The sequence below is a fragment of the Lagopus leucura genome, unplaced genomic scaffold (assembly GCF_019238085.1).
Source record: "Lagopus leucura isolate 7727_CA_CO unplaced genomic scaffold, USGS_WTPT01 Super-Scaffold_73, whole genome shotgun sequence".
Lineage (NCBI taxonomy): Eukaryota > Metazoa > Chordata > Aves > Galliformes > Phasianidae > Lagopus > Lagopus leucura.
The window spans coordinates 96,035,961-96,061,135 of record NW_024962252.1 but is presented as its reverse complement, the minus strand read 5'-3'; the positions used below and the strand labels follow the sequence as shown (position 1 = coordinate 96,061,135).

The following is a 25,175-nucleotide window of genomic DNA, read 5'->3' as shown; positions in this document are numbered from 1 at the left end:
AAAAAAAAAAAAAAAAAAAAAAAAAAAAGCCAGAGAAACAACACTGCTCTCAGAAGATGCAGAGACTCTTGGAAGTAGTGCACATTCTCCAGCGCTAATTTTCCCACTTAAATTACAGCAATGCTGTAGCCTCATCTCATTAGAGATCATTGTCCCCAGTAGACAGTTGTGTTTATGGGGGATTCTTGCTGTTCCACACCTGCTGCTCAGGTTGCTACGTGATCAAGCCTGCATACAAACAGCAGTCTTGAGGTTGCTGGACTGCAACTGATGAGCCCAGGCTAATTCAGGGGTGATTATGTAGTTTACTGGACCACTAAACCTCTTTAAGCTTGTAATTACTGCCTATTTGAGTAAAGAACATTCAAAAGCAATTCACTGCATCATGCCTGCCACAGCTGGAAGCAGGCTGCCAGCAGTCTGCGGGGACATTAAAATCTGCAGGGACGGGGATTGGAGCGCAGCTCGGCGGCACTCGCGGCAGCAGCCAAGTGTGTGCACATTCCAGCTCACCTTCCCTGACCAGGCGAACTATTAAAGGTGCCATGAAAACTATAGGAAAGCCATAAAGATGACAAATAACGGGGCATAATTGAACGAACTGCATTTTAATGACTCTCCCCCCCTCTTCTCTCTTCTCCTGTTATATTGGCTTGAAAAAAAAAAAAAAAAATAAGCCTTTTTGTCATGACAAGGGAAGGGAAAGAAAAGCCCTTTTGCAAAAGGGGAAATGTATCAATGTGCTTCTCTTTTAAAAACTGTTTGTTTTTTTTTTTCCCATTTCAAAGTTTCTGAATCAAAAATTCATTTGCAAACTCAGAGCACTCAGAGTAATTATTATTTATCTGTCCAGCAGTGAGGATGGGCATCTTAATTACTGAATCTAAATGAAATCCTCTAAGAGCATCGCCACACCTCAAACACATACAAATCCCCTTGTAATGCATCACTCACTAGCGCAGGGAAGTGCCCCAGACTACAGCTTTGTAAAACAGTTTTGCCCTGCACAGCCACACAGGAGACAGGCATGAGTCCTTACTACAGGGATGAGGTTTGAATCACTCAAATTATCATTTTCAGTTGATTAAAGAAAAAGACGTCTTTGTTTTGCACAACCAGCAACCTTTGGGAGAGGGAAGGTAACAGATCAATGGGATCTATGGCATCAGGTGAAGGGTTAGCAGTGGTGACTTCCACCAGTGAGCAAACCTGAGGCCCAGAGAGAACTGCTCTAGCAGGGCCCATGTGTGAGGGCTCTGAGATAGCCTAACAAGCTGCCCTATTAACTAACAGCACAAGTGGTACTTTGGATTCTGGGTATCCACAATTCATCAGTGTCATTTCCCTATCTTTCTAGTAACTGTCGCAGCTGTGTGAGAGAATGGCACGCGTGAAAAGCAACAATAAGTAAAAAATAAAATAAACCATTTCTATTGATACAGGTAACAATTGACTGAAGGTAAATTTAAGAGATGAGACATTTTTCACTCCTTATCTAACAAACTGCCTTGTTTTAAAATACACAGAGATCTCATCTGTAGTAATAATCTCACTATGTGTCTAGAGAGAGAAAGAGGGGAAAAAAAGACCACGCAGTGTGAGCACGCTGCTGTTAACAAACATCAGCTTTTAAAAGAGAATATAAAAGCATTTGAGAAGTTTATTCTTAAAAAGCATGTAAATTCCCAGCCACAAGAATTCTCCAACTACCCCATCCAAGCTCCAAAGAGCCACGGGCTTATGTGTTATCCAGCCATCACTCCTATTAATATTCATTAGGAAGGTCTACTTGCATTTTCATAAGCTGCAAAGGTGGCAAAAGAAACAATCAGAATTCTTTAACACATGGGCATTATCAATTCAACATCTGCCAAATAGGAGCTCATACAGATCTGAGGATGAAATTCAAATGCAATTTACCTGGGCTAGAGCAGGGCTTCACTTCCCAACACAGAGTGAGCTATTTCAGGCTCTCCCGTTTAATTCATCCGAGCTTCTACATTTCTGTTAAGTTCATTCTCCATTAGTTTTACCTTTTAACATGAAAGTCCCTCATAAATTATCTTCATCATTCCTTAGATCTAATGAGTTCCCTTCTGTTAAAATGGCCCGAGTTCAGTAAGATTACATACATGAATAAACTGGCCAAGCCTTAACTCTGTAAACTTGACTAAGCAATTCTGCTTTCTGACAAGTGAATTCATTTATCCACACAAACTCAGCGTGTGAAATCTCTTTGACTGGCTTCAGGGTGTAGAATTGAGCAGAAACACAGGCTTCCTGACCAGCCCGGGCTAAAATTTAACTTCGAGAGATGAATTAAGAAGTCTCCAAAACAAAACAGCTCTCATTAATTATTTACCCTACTTAGCAAAGAAACCCAGCACTAAATGCTAATGAATTTAAGACTAAAACAGGCATGTGCTTCCAGGATGATCTTTATGCACGCAAGGACCGCATCAAAAAGGCGGAATACGGAGCTCCTGAGAGCCAGGAAAAAAAACACATCCTGATTCTTCCCCAGATCTCTTCTATGTTTAACCCTAAATTAACCTGCATTTACTCACAAGTTCAATATATATTAATTCCTTTCTTTATAAAAATGTCATTTAAAAGGCTTGGATGCTCTCCAGGATATGATTTTCCCCCTTCTGGCAACCTGTTTGGATCACAACGGTTCTCCATCAAACCCAACCTTTTCTCCTCCAACATCAGTGCAGCTCTCTGCTAAATTCCATGTGGTTTTCAAAGCCCTGACAAAACCAAGCCATATCCTCCCTCACTGAAGGCTGGGATCGACTTTGCATGTCAGTGGGAAAGCTCATGGGGCAAGGCTCTTCCTGGGGCTCTCCACGGCCAGTGCAGGGGACAAGCCCTGGTCCACAAACATGCAGACCTCACTGAGGTCTTCTGCAGGACAACAGACGAATGGCTGAGGACAGAGTAGTGGATTTTGGAAGGCGCTATTCCAAACCCAGAGAAATCAGCTTTGAGAAGTGAGCAGCCAAACCATTCTTAGCCAGAGCATCTCCATCTCCCTGCTCTCCTACAAGGTCTAGACACATCCAACATGTGCAGATGCCTGCACAGATACTACCATAAAAGAAACAGCCAACGTATTTAGAAGCAAAAGCATTTAGATAGCATGTCACTTCCAGCACGTTTATGATATGACGGCCATTAATAATTCACAAGGATAATAACAATTAATTAATTCATATTTCAATACCAAGCTCAAAAACACCCTCCCTGCTTCCCTCCCTTTCTGAACAAAGATCCAAATGAAAGTAGCCAGAGACCAAAAAAATGTCAGCACTAACAAGTCATAAAGTAAGAAAGACTGAGCAAGAACATTTGATCTCGTTCTATACATGAACCTTTCTAAGATGATTACTCCAATTAAAAAAAAAAAAAGTAGAATTTATCATTTTGATGATACAAAATGATGAACTTGACTATTATATGCATATATTTTGTTTAATGGCTTCATTTATTTTAATAACAAAGAGAAACTAGATCTTTACAGATGAAAGCCTTATTTCATGGCCTCAGTGCAACTGGGACTTTTAAAATCTGTGATGTTAACCAAAATGTGATAATGGATGTTCTCAAGGGCCCTATTTTATAGCATTTTATGCAGAGCCAAACTCTACGTGAGACATTACAAACATAATGTTTAGCCCTATTTTAAGAAAGTAGAACTGACTCCAGTGTCAGAGACCCCGTAATTGTTTTCTGTCTGCTGCTTGTTCCCTGCACAGTTACTTCTGCAGCAAAGTGTGGCTATAGAAATACTGTGACAAAGGCATTATCCTCTGACGACTTATTATAAAACGATACTGAAAGGCACTGTTCGTATGGTTTTGGCCAGGAGGGGATAAGAGTGCGATTGCAATGTGACTACTTTATCTAGAGCCTTGAAGGGTCTGCTGACATCCAGAAGAGGAAGAAAAGGATAAAAAAAAATATAAAAAAGATGGCAGTTCTGCTATCATTTTTATGTCATTTAATTCCTAAGATGGAATTAATCAGAAATACCTTATCAAACTTGATCATGCTTTCAACCATTCAGAGGAACTCAGCTATTCTGCCTTTTTTTTTTTTTTTCTTTTCATTATTTTTATCTAGGTAGACTGGAACCAGTTGTTTCAGGCAACCATGTCACTCATGCCAGTGCAGTGCTAAGGATGCAGTGTTTCAGCATGGCAATGGCAGCTTATGACTAATGGCTGGATCTTCCCTGGCTGGGCAGCAGCAAGGCCCCGGGTCTGAGCTGCCACACATCCCCTCGTCTGCAGCCGATCAGCAGATGTAAGCACATAGGCCCTGTCAGGTTGACATATCATTCCTACGACAATGTCAACGAGTATTAATGTTCAATTATCTGTCCTAGAAATAACCCTCGCTTTTATGCATTGTATAACTGCAATGCGTGGCGCCACGGTAATGCAAGCGACAAGGGCAGAAATGCCCGCACTCCCCAGTTGCTGTGAGCTGGCTGCCCAACATCGTGGTGACATTGCCTTGCGGTATGAGTGGACGCCTTCCCCCTCCTTTCCCTCCTTTCTTCTTCTTCTTTTCTTTTTTTTTTTTGGAGAGCATGTTGCCAAGAATCCACACACCATTATCCTCCTCTCCATTGCATATCACCCCTGCCATCGTTACACCAACATACACTCATAAAGGGCAGCCTTTGGGATTCCATGCTTGCTCTCAACCACAGCACGGCAGCTTCTTTGCTTTTATGGAGGACCATCAACTCTCTCTTCCCAATTTTTACACCTGCTCTCAGGTATCATTTACAAAACCCAAACAGCAATGGTAGCTGCATCAAGCTCAATTGCTCAACTGACCCCCAGCATTAAGGCTGACGCTACTTGTCCAAGTGACACATCACAGCTTTCCTTCAACAAATAAAATTAGAAATAGCACCCCTAGTAGAGAGATGGCTTGAAGAGCAAACACAAGCTCATTTCAGACATCTTTCACTACTGCTCAAATATTGAAGTTATCAATCGCTTCTGTAGAGGCCAAATTCAAATCAGGTTCTTGGAGCAAAATGCTAAGTGAGTATTTCACCTAAATCAGCGTTACGGTCAAATCACTACTCATTCCAATCGGCTGCAATAGCATTTGCGTGATTTTTGTTACTATGGCACAGCTTCCTTGAACTAACATTCAAAGGTTATCAGCTGTAAGTTATGCTTGCTAAGTCTTCTTATACAACCCACAATCAGAGGGAGGGAGTGGGAGGAAGCGGCGCGATAACCGGTGCCAGCTTTGAGATAAAGCCCTCCACGTAATCTCTGTTTATTTAGACAACCATCTCACCACAGCACCGGTGCAAAAACAACCCAGGTGGATGGCCCGGGGAATTTCTCCTGCCTTATCGCGGTTGCATTACATTTTGGGGGTGAAGTGAAGCACAGACCCTTATTTTCTCAAGATAACTTTGAAAATTGATATAATTGTAAAAAGTTTGAGGTTTCGTTGTTTGGATTCACTTGGCTGGTTAGGTTGGGTTTGCTTTGTTTTCTTTGGAGGGGGGATGTCTGTAACAAAGCAGCGTTTTTGTGCTTTTCTATTTCTGGAAGTTTTGGAGAAAAAATGTTTGCCGTATCAAATTTAAGGATGAAGATCCCGCTTCAAAATATTTCCCGCCAGAGGGGATTTGGGGTGTGTGGAGTAAATACACGCACCATGGGATCAAACCAGAGCAAATTCAGGTGGTGGTACTATTTCTCCTGCTACTCAAGCCCAAAGTTGCCTCTAACATATGTAAACTCATTTCCTCCCTTTTTCCCTCTGATGATTCACCCCACCGTTTACTCCATCATTTTAGGTAGGGGGAAGTGATGAATGCTGCTGAGTGCCAGGTTTTTTGGTGCAAGATGAATAACCCCAAGGAGTTGCACCGAGTCCCAGGCTCCTGTCAGCCCTACAATTGATGATGGTCTCGCTGTAAGGGGTGGGGACTGGGACACATTAATGCTCAATAGGGAAGTAAAGGGAGCAAATTGACTCAGCAACTATGCCTTTTACCCAGGCTTCTAATAAGAATAAACTGATTACTGCCAAATGTACTTCGGCATCACAGGGAGGAGGAAAATAAAAAAAAAAAAAAACAATCTGCTCAAAGGGAATAAATGTAATAACAGAAGTTTCTAAAAAAGTGAACTTTTAGACGCAGAAATGTAGCAGTGCGTTTTGGCCAGGGCTGCTTCTTTCTGAGCTGCCATTTGCTGCTAAACCAGAAAATGAATTTGCAGCCTTAAAATACAAAGATGAACACTGCAAAATGATGGTTATAAAGCCAGCATATCTTTTCTTAATCATGCAGGGTTACGGCCAGGCTGACGATGTAAGGATACGGCAAAACCTACAACAGGACAGACCACAGCCACCATGCAGATAAGCACCAGGCTCCAGGTGAGCTTGTGCAACATCAAATAAATCAAGGAGGCCAGTAAGGGACATCAAAATGAACAGGTAAAGATGATGTTTGTCACCAAGGCAAGAAGTCACCAAGGCTGGTGCTAGGAGCGATGCGCATTGCTCCTGTCAGCGGAGATTTGGCACTGCTGTGCCGCCGAGGGCCAAGAGCTCAAGCAGCCTGTGAGGACTCTGCCCAGCAGTCCCCGCGATGCATTGTCACCATAGCAATGAGGCTGGATGCAGGCAAGTGACAAGCTGCTGTCACCGCTCGGCCCGGCCTGGCAGCCTGCAGGACCAGCCTCCCTCCTGCACAGGCCCCAGAGTAATCACCAGCCTGCCATGACGGCCACGGCCAGCCAGGCATCGCTGCACAACAGAGAGCCTTTGTTTCACTCCTCTTTGTGTGTTTTGGGGAAAAGGCAGAGGAAAGTGAGGAAGGGAGAGATATAGAGCGGTGAGGCCGGGAGTGGCAGGCACACCAAGCTGTCTGCTTCCAGTGTGTAGCTGCAGCCCACTGCCCACAGTGCTATGGCTGCTGCCTGCGCGCTCTGCCACTTTGCTGCCACCATGGAGGACAGCAAGACGGCTTGCACAAGCCCTCTCAGTGCTGGAAAGCTATCTCTTAATGGGATTCCATTTAGGCTGGCTTCTGTGCTACGTTTGCCAGTGCTCTCATGCACTCCCTGGCTATTGTCAAGCAGACACAGCATGCCACACACTTGCCACTCCTCAGCTGCAAGTGAAGAGCTTGAAAGTTCAGTGCTTGAACATTTAAAAAAATCTGATTTACTGTTCCAGGGAAACAAGCATGCAACTCATCTTCCAAAGCCAGTGTAAGGCAGAGGAGCAACTAAACTGAAACATATAAATTCCGTATATCCTTAAAAATATTATTGTCTGTAATTTAATCTAACAATATTTCGAGGCCTATAACCTTGCACGCAGAGGCAATTTCCCAAGCATTAATACTTAAATGGGTCATATGCACCACATCTGTCATTCTGTCCTGAAGTCTATGAGGCACAACCAAGACTCTGCAAGCCTATTGATTTTTCTAGCATTTGCTTTAATTTACTTAACCACTGAGAAATCCATCAGTACATAAAGGGCAACTGTCCATTACTGCCTCATTTGCAGACATTCTTTCCCCTCATTTTTTGGTAAATATTTCCTCTTAAATCGCTGCGTGTTTACAGTGTAAAAATGAATCCGGAAAGTGCTCACACCTGTTTCTGTTCAGTAACTGCTGCACTGAGGTATATGTAATGTGCTTAAAGATAGAATAAATATCTAGACATTATTACATCTGTGTGCAAAGGGTGGTAAATTAGATCCTAATTACATTAACAGGGATTCTGCCTCCCAGCTTAAATTTTACATGAGCACTCTGTAAAAATCCAAAAGCTCTGCTGTGGTTTCTTTACGAGCTGGTGATTACAGCTACTTCCTATGCGGTCACTAAATATTCTGTTTACAAATAAATGAAGAAGCTTTGAGCCAACTTGCCAGGGTAATAATCCGTTTTTTCCCCCAGCAAACCTTTACCACATACGCATGGCAACAATCAGAAGCCCTGGCTTCATCTAATTACTCTATCACATAATTTCACAAATTGCCTTTTCACTGGGGAGCCAAGTGCAAAACACGCTCACAGTGGGATTTCAGGCAGCAGCTTTCATTTACTACTCATTTCTTGTTAAATTAAACACAAAAACACCAGTTGTGTGAAAGAAGTCAAAAAGAATGCTTGCAAATGAGTCAGACAAGTGTATCTTATATTTATACCATTCGCACAAAATAGCTCATTGGCAAGCTGGATTCTTAATGGCACCATTACAGCCTTTAACCCTTTTGAAGCTCTAGTGAATTTTTGGGAGCGAGAAATTTGCCCTTGTAGCATCAGACATATTATTGTCTGAGAGCATGCCATCCCAATCCACATCCAGGTGCTGGAATGGCATCAGGCAGTACCTTGCCCTACAGACCCATTGGAAAATAGCAAGGGTCACCAAGCACCCACCAGTCCCCTCTCTGTAATTCAAGGCCCCAGTTAAAACTTTGCTTCATCACATGCTGCAGACAGCTGCCTTGCTACCAGTTCCACCTCTGACCAACCACTTTAGCTGCAGGGTTTTTGGAGAGAATTTGTCCCACAAATTCCCAGCGTCAGTGAGTTATACCCATCCAATACAAAGGAGAAACAGTCCTACAACTAAATCAAGTGTGATCTTAAACACACACGGGCATGATTCAGATTTCATCCCAGTGCATCCCCAAGGTGCAGGGGAACCAGCGGGACCGAAGGGCAGAGGGACCCAGAGGGCCAGAGTCCTGCTAATTATCTGCAAGCTAACGAGGCAGGATTTTAGTCTGCCACTGAGGAGCACAGCTTATTTTGAAAATAATTGTGGCAAGTGTAATGTTTCCAGTGGAAGTGAACCAGAGGTTACACTGCTCTAAGATGACATTTTTACATCAACAAGTACAAAACTAAAACACGGCTATTAGTAATTAAAGCTGGTCCTTTTGTAGCACCAGAGCCAGTAGGTCAGGTACCGTTTTACATCACAAACCAGGCCTTTATGGCTGTAGATTTGCCAGTATTATCTGCACAGGGAGAAGAAAACATTAGCAGCAGCTGTCTGTGTGCTTCCACACTGAAAATCCTATTCATCCAGACAGGTGGAGTAATTTTAAAGCCAATGTGGTGCAATTTTCATGCAACTAATGCCACTGTTTACTAAAACACCACCATTACTACTGTTTATGAAAACATTACTAAAATTGCATTTTATGAATAAGAATCTAAAGATTCTGGTTGTTACCAGCTTCAGAATGACTCTGCCCTGGTGCAGCTCACGGCCCACCATGTCTCCCAACCCAAGATCACCACTCAGGGGCAAGGCTGGCCATGACACACAGCCAGGTTCTGCATTTCTGAGTAACAAATGGGGAGCTGCCATGCAGTGAAGAGGAAATTTGCCTGCTAACACTGAAGGAAGGCATCAGGATGTCAGGTGTTGGCCTGATGCAGTGATGCCTGACAGAGAGATCCAAGGTTTCTCCTCTCTGCCATTCTCATGCACAGCACAATCTCCTGTGCTCATGGCAAATTAGCAGGGTTCTGTCACTGGATCTACTAGATGCATAATGTTGCATTTACCTTCCTGGAAATATCACCTAGGGACCCCAAAGCCTTGGGTGAAGGTACAGGCAGGTGGCCTGGGAAAAAGACTGTCACTTTCAAGTTGCCATTACAAAACAGAGTCTAAGCTTCCTGAAATAAGGTCTGTCCATCTCCCTCTGAGTTTAAAGAAATTCCTAAAAAAACATCCTGTATGTATACCCTGAGCTGACCCCCATTTATAAGTGTCAGAACATCTCACTTTTTGCATCAGTGACACAGAGCATCAGAGTGGGAGTAAGTTTGTTTTGTTTTCACATAATCCCAACATGTTTTATGCTGTACAATCCCTTTTTGGATTGAAAAGGGTCAGCCAGTAGCAGTAAAGGAATATTTGTGCTATACCTAATATGCAAGAAGCACTTTCAGGGCAGAAGTTTCTGGTTCATAAAACAGAAGACCCATTGGTGAGTCTCGCAGACCTTGCCTTATTAAAATGATGGCCCACCACTGGAATGAAATGAGTACTCTGCAAAGTATTATGGGTCTAAATCAGGAAATGATGCACGAGGCGAGGTAAATTAAATAACTACATATTAAGTTAAACTCTTTTCTGCCTACTTACCTTCTCTCTACACATATATTTAGCATTGCTGTAGGTTACAGGGTGAGGAGCTAGAACTGTGAATGTGGCCTGATCATACACTGAAGAATAGATTTTTGAGCTGAACATTTTGGGGGAAAGAATAAAACTGTTTATGGAAAAGATTAACTTTCCATCAAGAAATAAAATACTTTTCTCAATATAAGTTTTCTCTGGAAAATTTCAGTGGGTATACAGTAATCATAATTAGTTAACATTAGGAATAAGGGCTTCTTGAATGCATGCAGTATCAGTTCATTCAGCCATGGGTTAAGTTCATGCAAACAGATGTAGGATATTCTACGCCAGAGCGAGGGAATGAATCTTACACAACTTTATGTACCACTTCCAAATCTGAGCCTATCTGAAAGGCAGCTTATCTTACACCACAGATTAACACATCACATCAGATATGTGCCCAACTGGTGTGGTGCCTCATATTTTGGCACTTCACCTGATCTGATTAAGTCACTCACTAGCTTTTGCTGCTGCTCTGTGAAACTCCTTCAAGAGTGAGGAGATTGCCAATAAAAAATTAACACTGGCACTTATATACATAAGCATATCTGAGAATCAACATAGACTCTTTTGTAGCAACTGTGTTAGAGGACAAGCTAAACAAACAACCAATAATGAACAACCGAGCCCATGAATTTATCCTCATTTCCTGCTCACAAACTGCTTGCCAAGATACTCTTGTTTCCTTTGGTGTACTTAGTACTGCAAATTATTTGCCAAAATATTTCTGCAGATACTTCCAGATTTACAAATAGGTGGTCAGATTTTCCCTCACCCCTTTCCCCCCTTCAAAATGTGCCACACAAATTTCAGCCAGCCATTCAAACCGCAGCAAGCCAGTCAGTTGCATTACACTTTTCTGCCCCCTGACTGAAGGAGGTTAATTTTCAAACCTGAAGTTACACATGCAAAATATCACAGCTGCAAATTTGAAAAGAGGAAAAGAGGGTGGAGAAGAAAGCAAAGCATCTAGTGTTGACTTAAAAATTCTTAATACTGCAAACATTCTTGCTGGTAAACTCATTTCTGAGAAGATTTATGCAAACAAAAGGAGTTCCAGTACAACCAGAGCAAGTATAATTTAACATCTGAATTAATGTTTATCATGTTTCAGCTTTTCAGTATTCCCTCGCTTCTACTCGATGCGAAATTCTCCTGGTGTGTAAATACTAATGCGTTTCAGCAGCTTCCGAATAATTCATATTCTGTAATGTGCTGGTGGCTTCCACATCAGTACAACAGTGCCTCCAAGGTGGGAACTGGAAAAAAGATGAGATGGCCCTTTGGGAATCCACTCTCTCTCTCTCTCTCTCTCTCTCTCTAAAGCTTAGCCCAGACTGCTAGCTACTCTGACATCAACCAAAATACTTCCTCTGATCACTGCTCCTCCCAAGGCCCACGAGGATCCTGGGATGAGATGCTTCTACTCTGTAGCTGAAAACAACACAGTGACTGTCTTCAACAGAAATGAGAATGAACCATTGATCCTGAATACTGGATGTTACAACCACACCAAACTCCTGTACAGGAGAAAAGCCTAAGTGAAGAAACCAGCTTCCTTGAACCGTTGACTAAAGGATCCCACACTTTTATTTTCTGACCTGAAACCCAAGGTATGTAGCACAGCTCAGAGCTGGCAATTTAACCATCTATAGGACAGCGTGAGATCTCAACACATAAGATGAGTGCTTTCCAAGAAATCATGCAAGTAGAGCAACAGTAGCATTGCCAAGAGTAGCATCTTTCCGAAACAAACCAAGCAAAAAAAAAAAAAACCCCAACCATCCAACAGTTTTTATATTTTTCTTTTAAAATAGCAAAAAAATGCCCATGCTATAGAAAGGGGGTGGTCCATGGAGGCTGGACAGCGGGTCAAAGTAACACATTTGAGGAAGTTATATTAAAAAAAAAAAAAACAAAAAAACCAAACCTTAGGGTTTTGGCAGCCCATGTTCTCTATCAAACTCAAGGGTTAAGAAGTTAATTCAAACGGAGTTATCCAAACCTTGTTTGTCCTCCTTTCTGGAGCTCTCAATTCAATTCTGACAGAGCCTCGGTATACTTTCCTCCCTCACAATATCATTTCCCATTTTCTCCTGTTAAGGACAACTGCCACACAGCTCCATGGCAGAATGGACTGTCAGAAGACCAGACTCCTTCACTACAAGGCACTCCCATCAACCTGCAGGATGGGTTTGCTCTGGTGACAGCCCCAAGAGCCTGGCTTTCCGAGGAATTCAGGACAGCTGGCACTTGCAGATGGGGAAGAATGATTTTTACAGTTTTGCCCACAGTAAAATGAAGTGAAAGAGGAGACTTGCATATTTGGGATAAAGGGGAGGGGGAAGAAAAAACAACAAAAACCCAACAACCCATTCTAAGTCTGATAAATTGAAATCTGAGCCCTGTTACACAGATGAGCTGCAGGAGCTCTCCGGCATTTTTCAGACCAAGATCCAGTTGGTGCAGGATGGAGGATCTTGTAAGTAGTACTATGGGGAAAGTTTTTGGGGGGCTGCTTTATTTTAATATCTCCAAACCCTCCAGTGAGGAGAACAAAGAAAACCTTTGCTGTTTTTGCCAATTATTTCCCTTTTTTATGCTTCCAGCAGCCTTGTGGTGTACCCATCTGCCCTCTTGTACCCCTCCCAAACAGAGGAGCACCCAGCCAAAGGAGTAGGGGCTGGGAGCCAAATTCATGCCCCTCCCAAAGCAAGACTGTAGAACCCTGGAGGTTCCAATAAATTATTTTCTACAAATAATAGCTTTGCTAGATAGATTGCATATTGCTCATTAAAAGCTATCTTGCTTATTAAAATGGTATTGGCTATTAAATAGAGATGCAAAGATCTAGACACATAATGGAAAAAAGAGCAAACTTTTTTGCTTTTTACCTTAAAGTGAACATATTTCAGCTATTTTATTTTCAGCTCTGTCTCCTATTTCACTAAGATTTAACCTCTTAAGGAAATGGTTTTAAAAGCAGTTTAAAATAATGATTAAATTATGGGATTTACATGAAGGAAATCCTTGGCCCATTCATTTTTTAAATCATGGTAATTTGTTTTTTAAAAGGTGTTTGAAGCCCTTGAATCTACCTCTTGGCACCACTAAAAAAAAAAAAAAAAAAAAGAAGCAGCTTATAATCCCCTAATGTACTTAAATAAAGCCTTCAATAGTTTAAATTGTTATTAAACATCTTTGGGGATTATAATTTTATGGGGTTTTTTTTTGGCCTGATTAGATGATGAATGTGAAGATCATCAAATACTCATCATATAACAAACTAATTACATTGTATAATCCCCAAAATGAGGTTTGAATTCCAACAATTTAAATTAACCTGGATTTAAAGCATGCAGAGAATTCACAATGAGTGGACAAAACACTGAAAAAACACCTCCCAAACTCCTTTTTAGTTTTAAACAGAAAGGTGCAATTGCTGAGACAAAACCATAGCACGGGCTGAAGCAGAAACTAATCCTGTTGCCACAATTACATTTCCATAGATCTAGTTGAAGGGAATTATTTTTCTTCCTTCCCTTCCTCCAAGCTTTCCCCTTGCTTCTCAATCCCTGCTGAGGGGCTATATGTTACAGAGAAGAGATCTGCTTGAAAACTGGTGGCAAGATATGAGCCCTGAATGTAAAGTGATCCAAAAAATAATAAAAAAGGGGGGTCTGCAACATGCTGCAGCACACCCTGACATGACCCTCAGGGCAACCCTTTGGAGCCCAGCTCCAGCCCAGGACAGCCCCTATGATGGTATTTTCAGCTCATCCAATCCCACCCCATAAAGCCCAACTCATTTGGAGCTCAGCTTCTACAGTTTAGGGACATTCTCACTTCTTCAAACTACCAGCAGCCTGTTTGGTTCTTTCTTTCTTTTTTTTCTTCTTTTTTTTTTTAATGGTTATTTTAAAATAGCTTTTCACTCCAAATTCATAGCATTCTCCAAAAACCCAATTTCACAAACATCAAAATATATGGGCCAGCGTAACAACCCACCAACATCAGTCTCAACAAGTTCCACCACTATGCTTTGCCTAACTAATGGCCAACCTAGGCAGCTATTCCAATGCTGTACCTAACTAATGGCCAACCTAGGCAGCTATTCCTACACAGACTTTAATAAAATGTCGGTTGGAAAAGCAATGATGAAAAAATAAAAACCACAAAACCCTATGTGTAAGCCTGGCCACCACTCCTTGTATTGTTTTAGCTGATTTTTGTTGTTGTTATTCTCTGGGGAACAGAAAGGAAGGCAATTTGGCTGAATTTATCCCCTGAAGTGTTTCAGAGCATACTGCCTGCATCCACAGAAGACAGCGCTTGACTACCCTTTGGGCATACATCAACTCAGCTCTGCACATCAGTCAAAATAATGGGGGGCTGTAGCGTGACACTGAGTGGGAGCTATTGGCCAAACAGCTCAACAAGAGGAGAGGCGATGGCCTCGCGTTTGATGTTTTCTTCAATAAAGAAAAAAGATTTTCCTCCTAAGTGGAAAATGAGAACTAAGGGACAAACCTTAGGAAATGAAGTCAGTACACAGAGGAAGACTTAATAGACTTTGAGGTGGAACAACTGCATAGGAGGAATTAAACCAACTTATACACTTTTAAAGGATTGTATTAGACCTCCATTTATTTTAAATCTTTCCAACCATTAATCATTAGTATGACAGACACAGCAATTACTGTCTATTTTGTTTAATTCCATGCCGCTGATGTGTATTAATATTATAATGGTGAGAAAAATCTTTTGCTTTTGAAAAGGAGTGCTCCTACATAGCAACCCAATTAGGAATTAGCGGAGGCCAAGGGGAGGCTGTACCTCACCTTTAACCGCTGCCTGTTTCCCCCCTGCCATTTTGCAGACGGAAAAGCGAAGGCAGGTTAAGCACAGGGGGCAAAAGGGAGAGATCCCTTGCCATTGACACCTACAGGCAGGTGAGCAGCAGAGCTCTGCCTGTCTCCCCCAGAAGAACCTCTGGAGCCCTCTCTGATGCACAAGTTCTCTAGGGGAGGTTCCCACTCCAGCAAGAGCATTTCAGGCTGCAACATGGGCTTGAAAGAGCCTACAAGAGTGTCCAGCGTTGTTTTCTTTTGGGGAAACTGTCCATTACCTCACCTACAGTAGTTTTGCCCCAAGATCCTAGACGATGAAGGTTTGGAACGCAACCTGATTTTGCTTTACTGAGCTAACTAGGCAAGCCTGGAACTGCCTCATTGCTGCCAGGAGAAAGAAAAGCTGTCCTGCAGTAATTTTGTCTGCCCCGCCTAGCTGGGTTTCATTTGCACAGGGGATGGTGAATTTTTCGAAGTAAGCTTTAGCTAAATGCTGTAAGGTAGCATACACAGCAGCTTCACTGTGCCAGTCCTGGGGGTTCTGCACATGAGCTCTCCAGGAGAAGAAATCACCTCAGCAATATGTGCCCAGGCAAGCTCCACAGGCACCCTCCTCTTTTCTTTTGCACACCATTATTTCACAGCAAAAGAGTGAAAATCTACTTGCACCCTGCACCCAGCCTGTCTGGCCTGAAGAGCTTGCAAGGCATCTTCTCCGATCTACACCTGAACAAGCTGCAGCAGGCCAGCTTGGGCACTGCTGGCAACCCTGGGACATTTGGGATGGAGATGCCCCTATAACTCACATCTGTCTGCTGGGAGGCAATGGCCTGTCAGCTCATCAGAGTCAAGAAGTCACTGTGACACTGTGATACTGCAACAAACCAAAAGGGACCTTCGCCTTTGGGGGCAATGCACTAAATGACATGGGGCTAGGGAGCTGGCAAAGCTGTGGCATGGCTGGCGTCGAGACTGGAATTAAACAGGGGGCATGCAAAGCTCTCCCCAGCCTCAGAAGAGGAGCGCTCAGGCATGAAGGTTCATTCATAGCAACCTGGGACAGCACAGGGCAGAATTCCCCGCCTGATCCCCGTGCTGACAAGAGTCATGCAGGTATCTGGTTTCTTGGCGCAGCAGGGGACGAAGGGACAAACTGCAGGAGCATGGCCTCAGCTTTAGGAGCATGCCCTTGGCTGGGCTCCACGGGGCTGGACAAGCTGGCAGCTGCTAGTGTCACCCTGTCCCTAACCTAGAGGCCAAGATGAGAGGCCAACACTGCTTGTCACCACTGCTTGCAGGGCACAGGCTTCCCTTGCCCAGGCCTTACCCCACTAGCACAAAAAGCAGGCTGGAAATCTTGGGCTGAAGGCTTAAATCCCCACAGTGGATGACAACACAGCAACAGATCACCAGGATTTGATGAAAAAGAAGAATGGCATTAGAAACACTTGGCTAAATGCTAGCGTTAGAAGGTGTGGGATATCATATAAACTCTTTAAAGGAGCTCCAGCATCCAGCTTAACCCCGCACACCTGTCCAGAGCTTTTTATTTCTAATCCCAGAAATAAATGCAGGTATCTGTGGCAACAGAAATAGCTGCTCATCCACCCCCCTCCCCTCAATGATATTAAATGCAGTGGTAACTTACACTCTGGGAATGAGAGCATCTCACAGAAAAAATTATACTTTTCTATTAAACCAGATACATTCAGACCTTTCATCGTGAAGCTTCTGACAAACATGTGAATAAGGTCTTTGTTTTCCCATGCTTTGTTTTTAGAGCTCCCCAGTTATTTGCAACTGCTCTCTGCTCCAAAGCAGTGATTCCCATGTCAGCTACAGGGAGCTGCAGAGGGCAGGGCAGGATTCCCAGGTTGGCAGGATAAGCTCAGCCACATTTTGTGGTGACGTCCTGTTAACAACTGCAACTCCAACCAAAAATCTAGAAACAACACACACACAAAAACACCCCAAAACCATAAAAAGATACGCTCCATGCTCCTCCCCTGACAGCTAGCAAATGAGGCAACAGCTCTGCTCAGAAAAGTTCCCTGAGCTGCCTGTCAGTAACATAATACGTATTTTTGCTTTCTATGACTACTACAACTATGACATTTCCCATGTTTTATTTTGCATATGTGATCTAGAGTTCACTTACTGTTAGATGCTGGAACAGCCATGCCCTCATGATATTTGTGGCTACTTTGGGAAAGATGCCACGCTTTTTATGTCGCTTTTTGTCCTTATCTGGATCATCATCATCACCTGTGCTGGGGGAAGCTACACTGTTGTCCAAGCCGTCACCTGTAAATATAGTGAATCAAATTTTGACTTATGCTACCTTTATATACTTCAGCCGAAGCCTGGCTTTGGGTATAAACTGCATGAATATTTAAATGAGGTATAAATTCTTTAACATTGTAATTCACCAGGGGTTGAAGGGTTGGGGGGGGAAGAGACACGGGGTGAGGGAGGGTCTCAGGACTGTGTCAGTCTGGGTTATCCTGAAGGACAGCGTGGCCATTTCTGCCACTGGATTCATCAGTGTAACCCAAAAAAAAGTGCTTAATTTTTATTTATTTATTTATTTATTTTCCAATGCATCCCATTCAAAAAGGTGGCTTTTCTTCACACTGCGTCACTTCCCAAAACTAATCCCCATCAGCTACTTTGGCTGAGATGGCAATTAGGAAAGCATTGATGCTATCACATCCCCAGGCCGTGTGTGAAGCTGGGTACAACATCTCACTCTGGGAAGAAAAAATTGGGTGAATGCATCTCTCTTGCAATACCAAAATCTCTCCCCAAATTCATAAACAACCAGAAGATTGGCACAGCACTTACTTTAAGTCTTTTCTAGATGTCCAACTTACCCTGCCTTTTTGATGGGACACGGGTAGCTAACTGGCCTCCCCTCTGCCCAGTCTATAGAAATTCATAGTGGGATAAGTAGGTACCATTTTGACATACACTGTAGGAATTAACACCCAGGTTTGTGTTGATGCACCGCATCAGTGCAAGGTGTCTGCTCCCGTTAAACAACTGATCCAGAATGAATTTCCTCAATGCAGAGAAGGTCTTAGGCACATCTCATCACATTAGCAACATGTCTCCAGGAGCACGTAACTGTGCAGCAGCCAGCTTTGGTCTGGGCTGATGGGCTGGCAGTCAGAGCAAAGCAAAAGTTGTAGTGTTCTCAAGTTTGCATGCAATTTTTGTTTCAAACCCTGAAAGCAGTTTATAAGTCCACACCGAAATCCAATCTTTTCACTCTCTGCACGTGGACTAAACTATACAGCCTGGCTTCCAAAAACATCACATTGGTATCAGTGCAGAGCTGTGATGTTATTAAGCAAGTGGTTTCTACACTCTTGGGCAAGAATGATCGAGGAAGTCATCTGAACAGGGCTAAACCAAAACTAATTCTGTTACCAATCAAAAAAAGCCCATCATCAACACAAAAAGAACGCAGGCTGTCAAAATTATGATTTGTTAAATAGCTTTCAGCAGTTAAAACAAGATATTATTAGCATTATATTTTTAGTACCTTCCTGACTGTGATAAATTTCTAACTGTCCTTATGACTTGGGCTGTGTCTTTAATGAGGCGGTAACCTTAAGTAGTTATAGACACAAACAAGACTTTTATGAAGAAATCAGATATCCGATAAATTCTTTGAAAGCTCGGTATGTAAAAAAGGGCTTTTATACAGAGAAGCAATTCACCATATAAAATAATAATTCATAAAAGAAACATGAGCAAAGGAAACAACTCAACAGCATTTAAAATTCCACGGGCTAATCCACTTCTGTCTGAGAGAGGCAAACAAGGAAAAGAAAAGTATTACGCATTCATTGATTAAAAATGAAAAGCTTCTAACCTAATGACACTGCCTTTCACCACCTCCCTACAATTGTGTCCCCCCCCCCCCCCCTTATTTTTTTAAAACACACTCTCTCCTCATTTCAAACCCCCTTCAGATTAATTTAGCAGGCATTGCCTCGTGCCTGATGGGAGGAGGACTCATTGATAATTTATGGAAATATCTACTATAATCCAAGGGAGATGACTTTTTTCCAGCTTTGTGCATCAATAGATAATCAAGGCCTTAAAGCAGCCTGAGCTTCCCATTACCTCGGGCAAGAGAATTCCTGAAAGCATGCCTCCGGGGCACCTGAATTATATCCTCCATTAGGAGAGGAAAAGCTTTCTGCATTCCACCTATAACACTCCCCAGAACCTTTCCTGTTTATTTCTGCTGTATGAAAGCAGAAGCATTAGGAACAGGATTTTTTAAGTGAAGACTTATGTAGATACAATGGAGAAACCTTTCAAGCGCGAGCCAGATCACCTCCTTCAATCCCTGGCAGTGACCTATCCCAAATAAAAGGTTTCTGTTACATCATTAGCTCAAGCCAAAAACAGCCTCGGCTTAATGCACAGTTTGTTCTTCCTACTGTTTTTAGGCAAATACTGCTACTTTACTCCCATCTGGGAGGGAAATTACACTGCTGGGTTGTAATCTAAGACAAGATTTTCATTGGAAGCAAATGCTTTCAATCCAGTGTAAATACTGGTGCATGTTCAGAAAAGCCTAAAACAATAAACCCTGGCCCCGTCCGACCCAAGCCAGAGAAAGTGAAAGGGAGGGAGCGGATAACAAAGCACCCGGCTATCCAAAAAGCAAATTCTTCGCTAGACTTTTATAAATTGCTTAACCTCTTCCACTTTTTTCAAATTGAAAATTGATCCCGTAAAGACCAAACCGCGGGGAGAAGTCTAAAGGGTCGATTGTGGACTTTAGCATTTCCATCTCCTTTTGCAACTCGAGACGCTCACCTCCACGAGGTCTCCAGAGATATAGTCTCCCCCTCCCTCGCCCCCCTCCCCTCTTTTTAAAGCTTGCTGAACAAACTTGAGGAGCGCTGACCAGCCACACGGTAGCAGCTACGGACCGCATTTGTAAAATGTCAGCAGTGACTTCGTTCCTGAAGTTGACTTCTCCTGCCGCCAAATGAAGGCAAACTGAAAAGGTGGAAATAATCATAGAAATGATGCTAGTCCATAAACAAGCTTACAGCCTCATTAGTATAGCGGGAGGCTCCGCTGGGTGATTTATGCTTGTTTTGCTGATGCCATGAGGAAATGCCATAGGGCAACTTTAGCCAGCTGCTAATGGTTTCTGACAGCTTCTTAGCAACTAGTGCAAGCAACGCCGTAGCGTTTGCTAGTGACAGAAACCGAAAATGTCATATTATCTGCCCATGTGTCACGAAGTCCGTGTGGCAATTAACTAGCAGGCCAGTGACTGAGGGGCCAGAGGCTCTTCAAAATGGCCCGTGGCTATTGGGGGCAGAGCAGGCTCACTGCTCACGTTTGCACTGCACATATGCACGCCGTAACGCGCAAGCCAGGCCTGACCACCGCCATCAGGGCACGGATGGGCTCAGTCCTTCCAGCTCCTTTGTCTGGGAGGTGCTCCCCATCACCTCTTCCTTAGGCGCTGTCAGCAAGATCGCAGCAATATGCCTCAATACGATGGCTGAAAACGGCGTGTTAATAGGCAGCACCCCATCACCCAACTCTGTGCACCCAGCCGAGGTGCTGGCTGTGTTTCTGCTCTCTCACACAAATGAGCCTGAAAGGATCTCAGGCTAGTGAGGCAGACACGTTGCCTGTCGGCTTGCTGGAAGCACAGCTCCTCGACATGGCAGCCGGACATCGTTGAACAAGCTGAAGAGAACGTTGGCTCCGCACACCCCAAACCATGCGCTATGCGTCAAACTGTCAGACCTTTCAGCGTGGCCATTTGTCCTTTCAAATAATATTTAAGAATTGTTTTTACTAAACCTTATAGGCCACGCTCCAGCGAAAGAGGCCAACCGACAAAGAGAGGAATTTGTCCTCCAGTTTGTCCATGGACGATTTGGTGCAGGACCCAAGCCCATCCCCATGCAGCACAGCAGGTGACCTGTGGCAGCTCCCGGCCCACCAGGCAGCTCGGATTTCAAACACGCTGTCTATTTAAGCACACCCAGGCATTTAGGCCGCGCTATCTTGTTCCTTTCAAGACGGGATAAAGCGGCATTTATCACATTCAGGCCACTGAATGGGCCAAGCTGGCCATGCCAGCGGGGCCTCCTTCCCACGCAGCCACCTCCCGCGCCTCCTGCTCTCCAAAATCTGCAGGCAGAACTAAGTTAGAGCCTCTCCGTGAGCCATTCATGCTCTCTTTGTCGCAGGTGATCTGCTGGAAACCTTTAATGGCAAAATAGGTACTGCTGGAAAGCAATGCTTGTGCTTATACACCATTGCTGCTGCAGAAATTAGGTAGTGACTGGAAAACTTCTCCCTGGGCTTCATACTGAAAACAGTTCAACATCATGGCCTGCAGTAGTGGGAGGGCAGGGGGGATGGCATATTCAGGTCTCAGTCCTTTCAATCATGAAGGCTGAAAGGTCAGGTGTCTTCAAAACCCAGCCTTCAAGCACTTGCAGGTGAACTGGCCTGTGCAGTAGGGTGGTCTCTTGGATTCCAGGAAAACCACTCACCTGCACCAAGTCAAAAGTGTTCCCCATGCTTCAAGGGCTTGGGTCTGTCAGGAACAGACAGTGGTGTCCAAATGACGTGGCCATGCAGTACAATATGGTGCTCACACAGCATTGCCCATAGCCTGGCCTGACCCTTGTTCTTCCTGCACCCCTGCACACACTCAACCAGGAAGTAATGCTTCCTGGTGGCTCTTCAGACCATAAACACTCTTCCTTTGGCTCTCAGTAGTGAAGAGCAGAACACTGCTTTCCCACAATAAGCGTTTTCACCAGATATAGCAGGTCATTTTTCATTGCAAGCAGCCCTGCCCTGTAATCAACCTGTGTCTGCAGTACAGATATATCACAGAAATGCAAGCCATTCTTACAAAGCCTTCCCCCCACACCTTTGTGGTGAGCACTGAAGATGAGAGATCCGTGTCCTCTGAAGGACTCAGCTTGAAGGTTTGCACATACTTTCATATTCAATAAGCTAATACAGTCCAAATATCCATTGTATGAGAGTTATTTGTACTAAGTTTTGTAGGCCACACTCTAGTGAAAATCTGCACTAGACTTAGATATTTCACAGCACTGAAGCATTGCAACACACTGCCTCAAAGTTCATGGGCTTTTCAGTAGGGTGATTAAAAAAAAAAATCTAGTAAAATTTTCTTTAAAAAGCCCTTACATGTTGGAGAAATCCCACATTGCTTAAACCAAATATTGAACCATTCACTGGCCAACCACAGCTCTGTTCCTTTCTCATTTAACCCCTTCAAAAATCCAAATTGTTTTAGTAACCTTCTCAGTTGCTGGAAAGCAGGATTCATTAAGAACTTTGAGGAGCAATATAATCTACTACAGAGTTGTAAGTGGCAAAATGACTTTCTGTAACCTTTCTTCAATGCTGTATGCTAACTTGGAGTAACTATTATAATCTCTGCACCTTTACAGATATACATCTCCAGTTTGTTGTGTACCCACACATCCACCACACTGACTCTCCACCAAGCAAGAACAGCTTTATGCATGAAGTGCAATCTTCCTCCAAGGTACAAACCACCAACTCCCAGAAAGCAGACCCAGGAATTCAACATGTTTTTTTAGGTAAAGCAAGGGCAAGAGTGAAAGGAACACGCCGCAACCTGCTGCTCATGGACTTAAAACAAGAACTGCCATTTCACACCACCACTGAATGGAGTTGGGCAATCAAAGAAGAACATAGAGGTTTTGAGAGTTGTTGTTCTTCTGGGTTTTTTTGGGGGTGGTGATTGTGCAGTCAGCTTGGCACACTCAGCAAGCTTTGAAGCAATCCCAAAAAGGATTTACAATGATGGAGGTCTGCTTGTGAATCTGAAGTGTGGGGCTGAAAGGGACAGGTTTATTTTTTCTTATTCCTTTAGGAAAAAGCCTTCTCAAATATACTTAGTAAAAAGTTAATGAGGAACAGCAAGATTGAAAATGAGCACTAGCAAGGAATACTGTTGTGCTTCAGTTTGCACGCATCTCTTAAGGAGATGCACTCCATGTTTCATGCAAGGATTCAGCCCATGACATGAGCAGTAGGAGGCTGTCAGTCACGGATAGTATCCATATTTACAAGATAGTAAAGGAAATAGTTGCAAAAATATCCTACACAAATATTCATAGATGGAGTAACCTGGACCAGAATAAATTACACTCTGGCATTTGACAAATTTTCAAAGTTTTTTCATTGAATCATTGTACTTTGTTCTCTAGAGACAGGAGCACCTTCTTCTAGTAACTCAATCCTCCTTTTTGACTTGAATTCCCTTCAGGCAAACAACGAGCAAATTAGCTGTCTACACAAAGGTTAAGAACAGCATTGATGAATTGGGGGCGGGAGGGGGGCATAAAAAAAACCCACAGATTTTACACATTTTCATTTGTTCGGCAGCTTTTTACAGATAAAACTAAGGAAACCTCTTCTTCCGCACAGTGCAGCACTTCTTAATAAGGTTCACAAAACTTCACTATTATGAGCAAGATATTTCTGAAGCTGTACATCTATGTTCCATATGAAATATTAAAGAGAAAGCAGTTCATTGTATGGGAAGCAAACAACTTCCCACTGCCAGCTACAGAAGTTTACTTTAAGCAACTGGAAGCAAATACCCTACAGAAGAAGAAGAGTATCTGGTTAAACAGGAAAAAAACATCCTACTCCAACAGAGAAAAAGCTTAAACAATTTGTTGGGTTATTTTGTTTGTTTTACCTGAAACTAGCATGGAGTCCCAGCCATTCCTTGAAAAAAGCTGCTTTTCAGCCATTCTCTACTTTGTTCAAATAAGGGTCTTTTTTGAAACACGTTTCCTTCAACCTCAGCTGGAGAGTTGGGCTTCCCAGTCAAGGGTCCCACCAGCTGTGTTCTCTATGAAAAGTCACCACGCACAGCTTCCATGCAGGTAAATTCTCAGCTGGTTTCACTCAGACTAGCTCACTTACACAAGCAGGAACACACAAGAAGCAGCAGAAGGAGCACAGGGCTGCTCTGCCATGGGGGAAATATGCCCAACCAATATCCCAAATGGCCACAAGGTCAACTTCTGCCAATCTCTATAGCTCCTTAACAACTGGCTCAATCTATGTTCCTCCTGCTCATAGGGCACTCACAGGATTTTTATAGCACAAGCAGCTATAAGAAACTCAAAAGCAAAGACCAGACACATACTAGGTATAAACTAAGGGACGTATTACCTGTGGAAACAGTTTGTTATAGCTGAGCATTTAAATAGGCTTCCTTCCCTCAAAAAGAGTTAAATTGCCCTGGGCCCTGCCTGCATGCTTGCTCCAGAGATGATGCTGTAGATTTCATGTTTTACAACAAGAAAAATGTGCCAAGCCCTTGACACTATCCAAACCATTGAAAATTAGATTTTTCTACTGGAAAAAAAACATTTCATTGTTTGCTGAAATGAACCAAAACGCTTATGTCTGTTGAGCCAATCTAAAGCATTTTCTTTTAGTCCAATTCCAGACAAGCCAAGGCCAGCCCAAGCTGCAGCGTGCCCTGCAGGAACTGTAGCTCAGATGCTGTTTGCCCCAAATTCTCTTTTGTAGGACCAGATCCCATATGTCACAGGAGACATACGATTGTAACCGACAGGAGAAAAGTAGCTTAGATGTGGCATGGGCAACTTGAGATTTGTGATCTGTCATGTACACAGTGAACATTTCCAATTGGAAGTTCCCACGTGTTCTGTTTCAAGTGAAAAAGTTCTTGTTTGTAGGTAATGTATTTTCTTCTGCTTCTGTCACCCACAGTTTAAAATAGTAGTAGAACCAATACAGTCTATTTCCTCTGCCTCGGGAAATCCATCAGGAATATCTGACAATAAAAACTAAACATGATTAAAAGAAACCTGACATTAAGCTTCCCTTTGCATGCCATGGCAGCACCATACATTCCACTTCCCGAAATTCAGTGGTCACTTTGTGGCCATCAACGACAAAAAATAAGAGAAATAAGAACAAACACCCCTGCTATTTTCCTTTTTGCCTTTTGACAGTAACAACATCTCAGCTACCGTTGCTGGTGCTTCCAAATAGC

General features: G+C 43.1%; 1 protein-coding gene across 3 annotated transcripts in view; it reads right to left on the bottom strand.

Moving 5' to 3' along the window:
- MEIS1 (Meis homeobox 1) overlaps positions 1-25,175 on the bottom strand; it is a 93,297-nt gene that overhangs the window by 28,834 nt on the left and 39,288 nt on the right. For all 3 annotated transcript variants that reach the window (XM_042875562.1, XM_042875571.1, XM_042875582.1), the window contains one exon: positions 17,229-17,374. In XM_042875562.1, the coding sequence (XP_042731496.1) occupies positions 17,229-17,374 (146 nt within the window). The remainder of the gene's footprint in view (positions 1-17,228; positions 17,375-25,175) is intronic.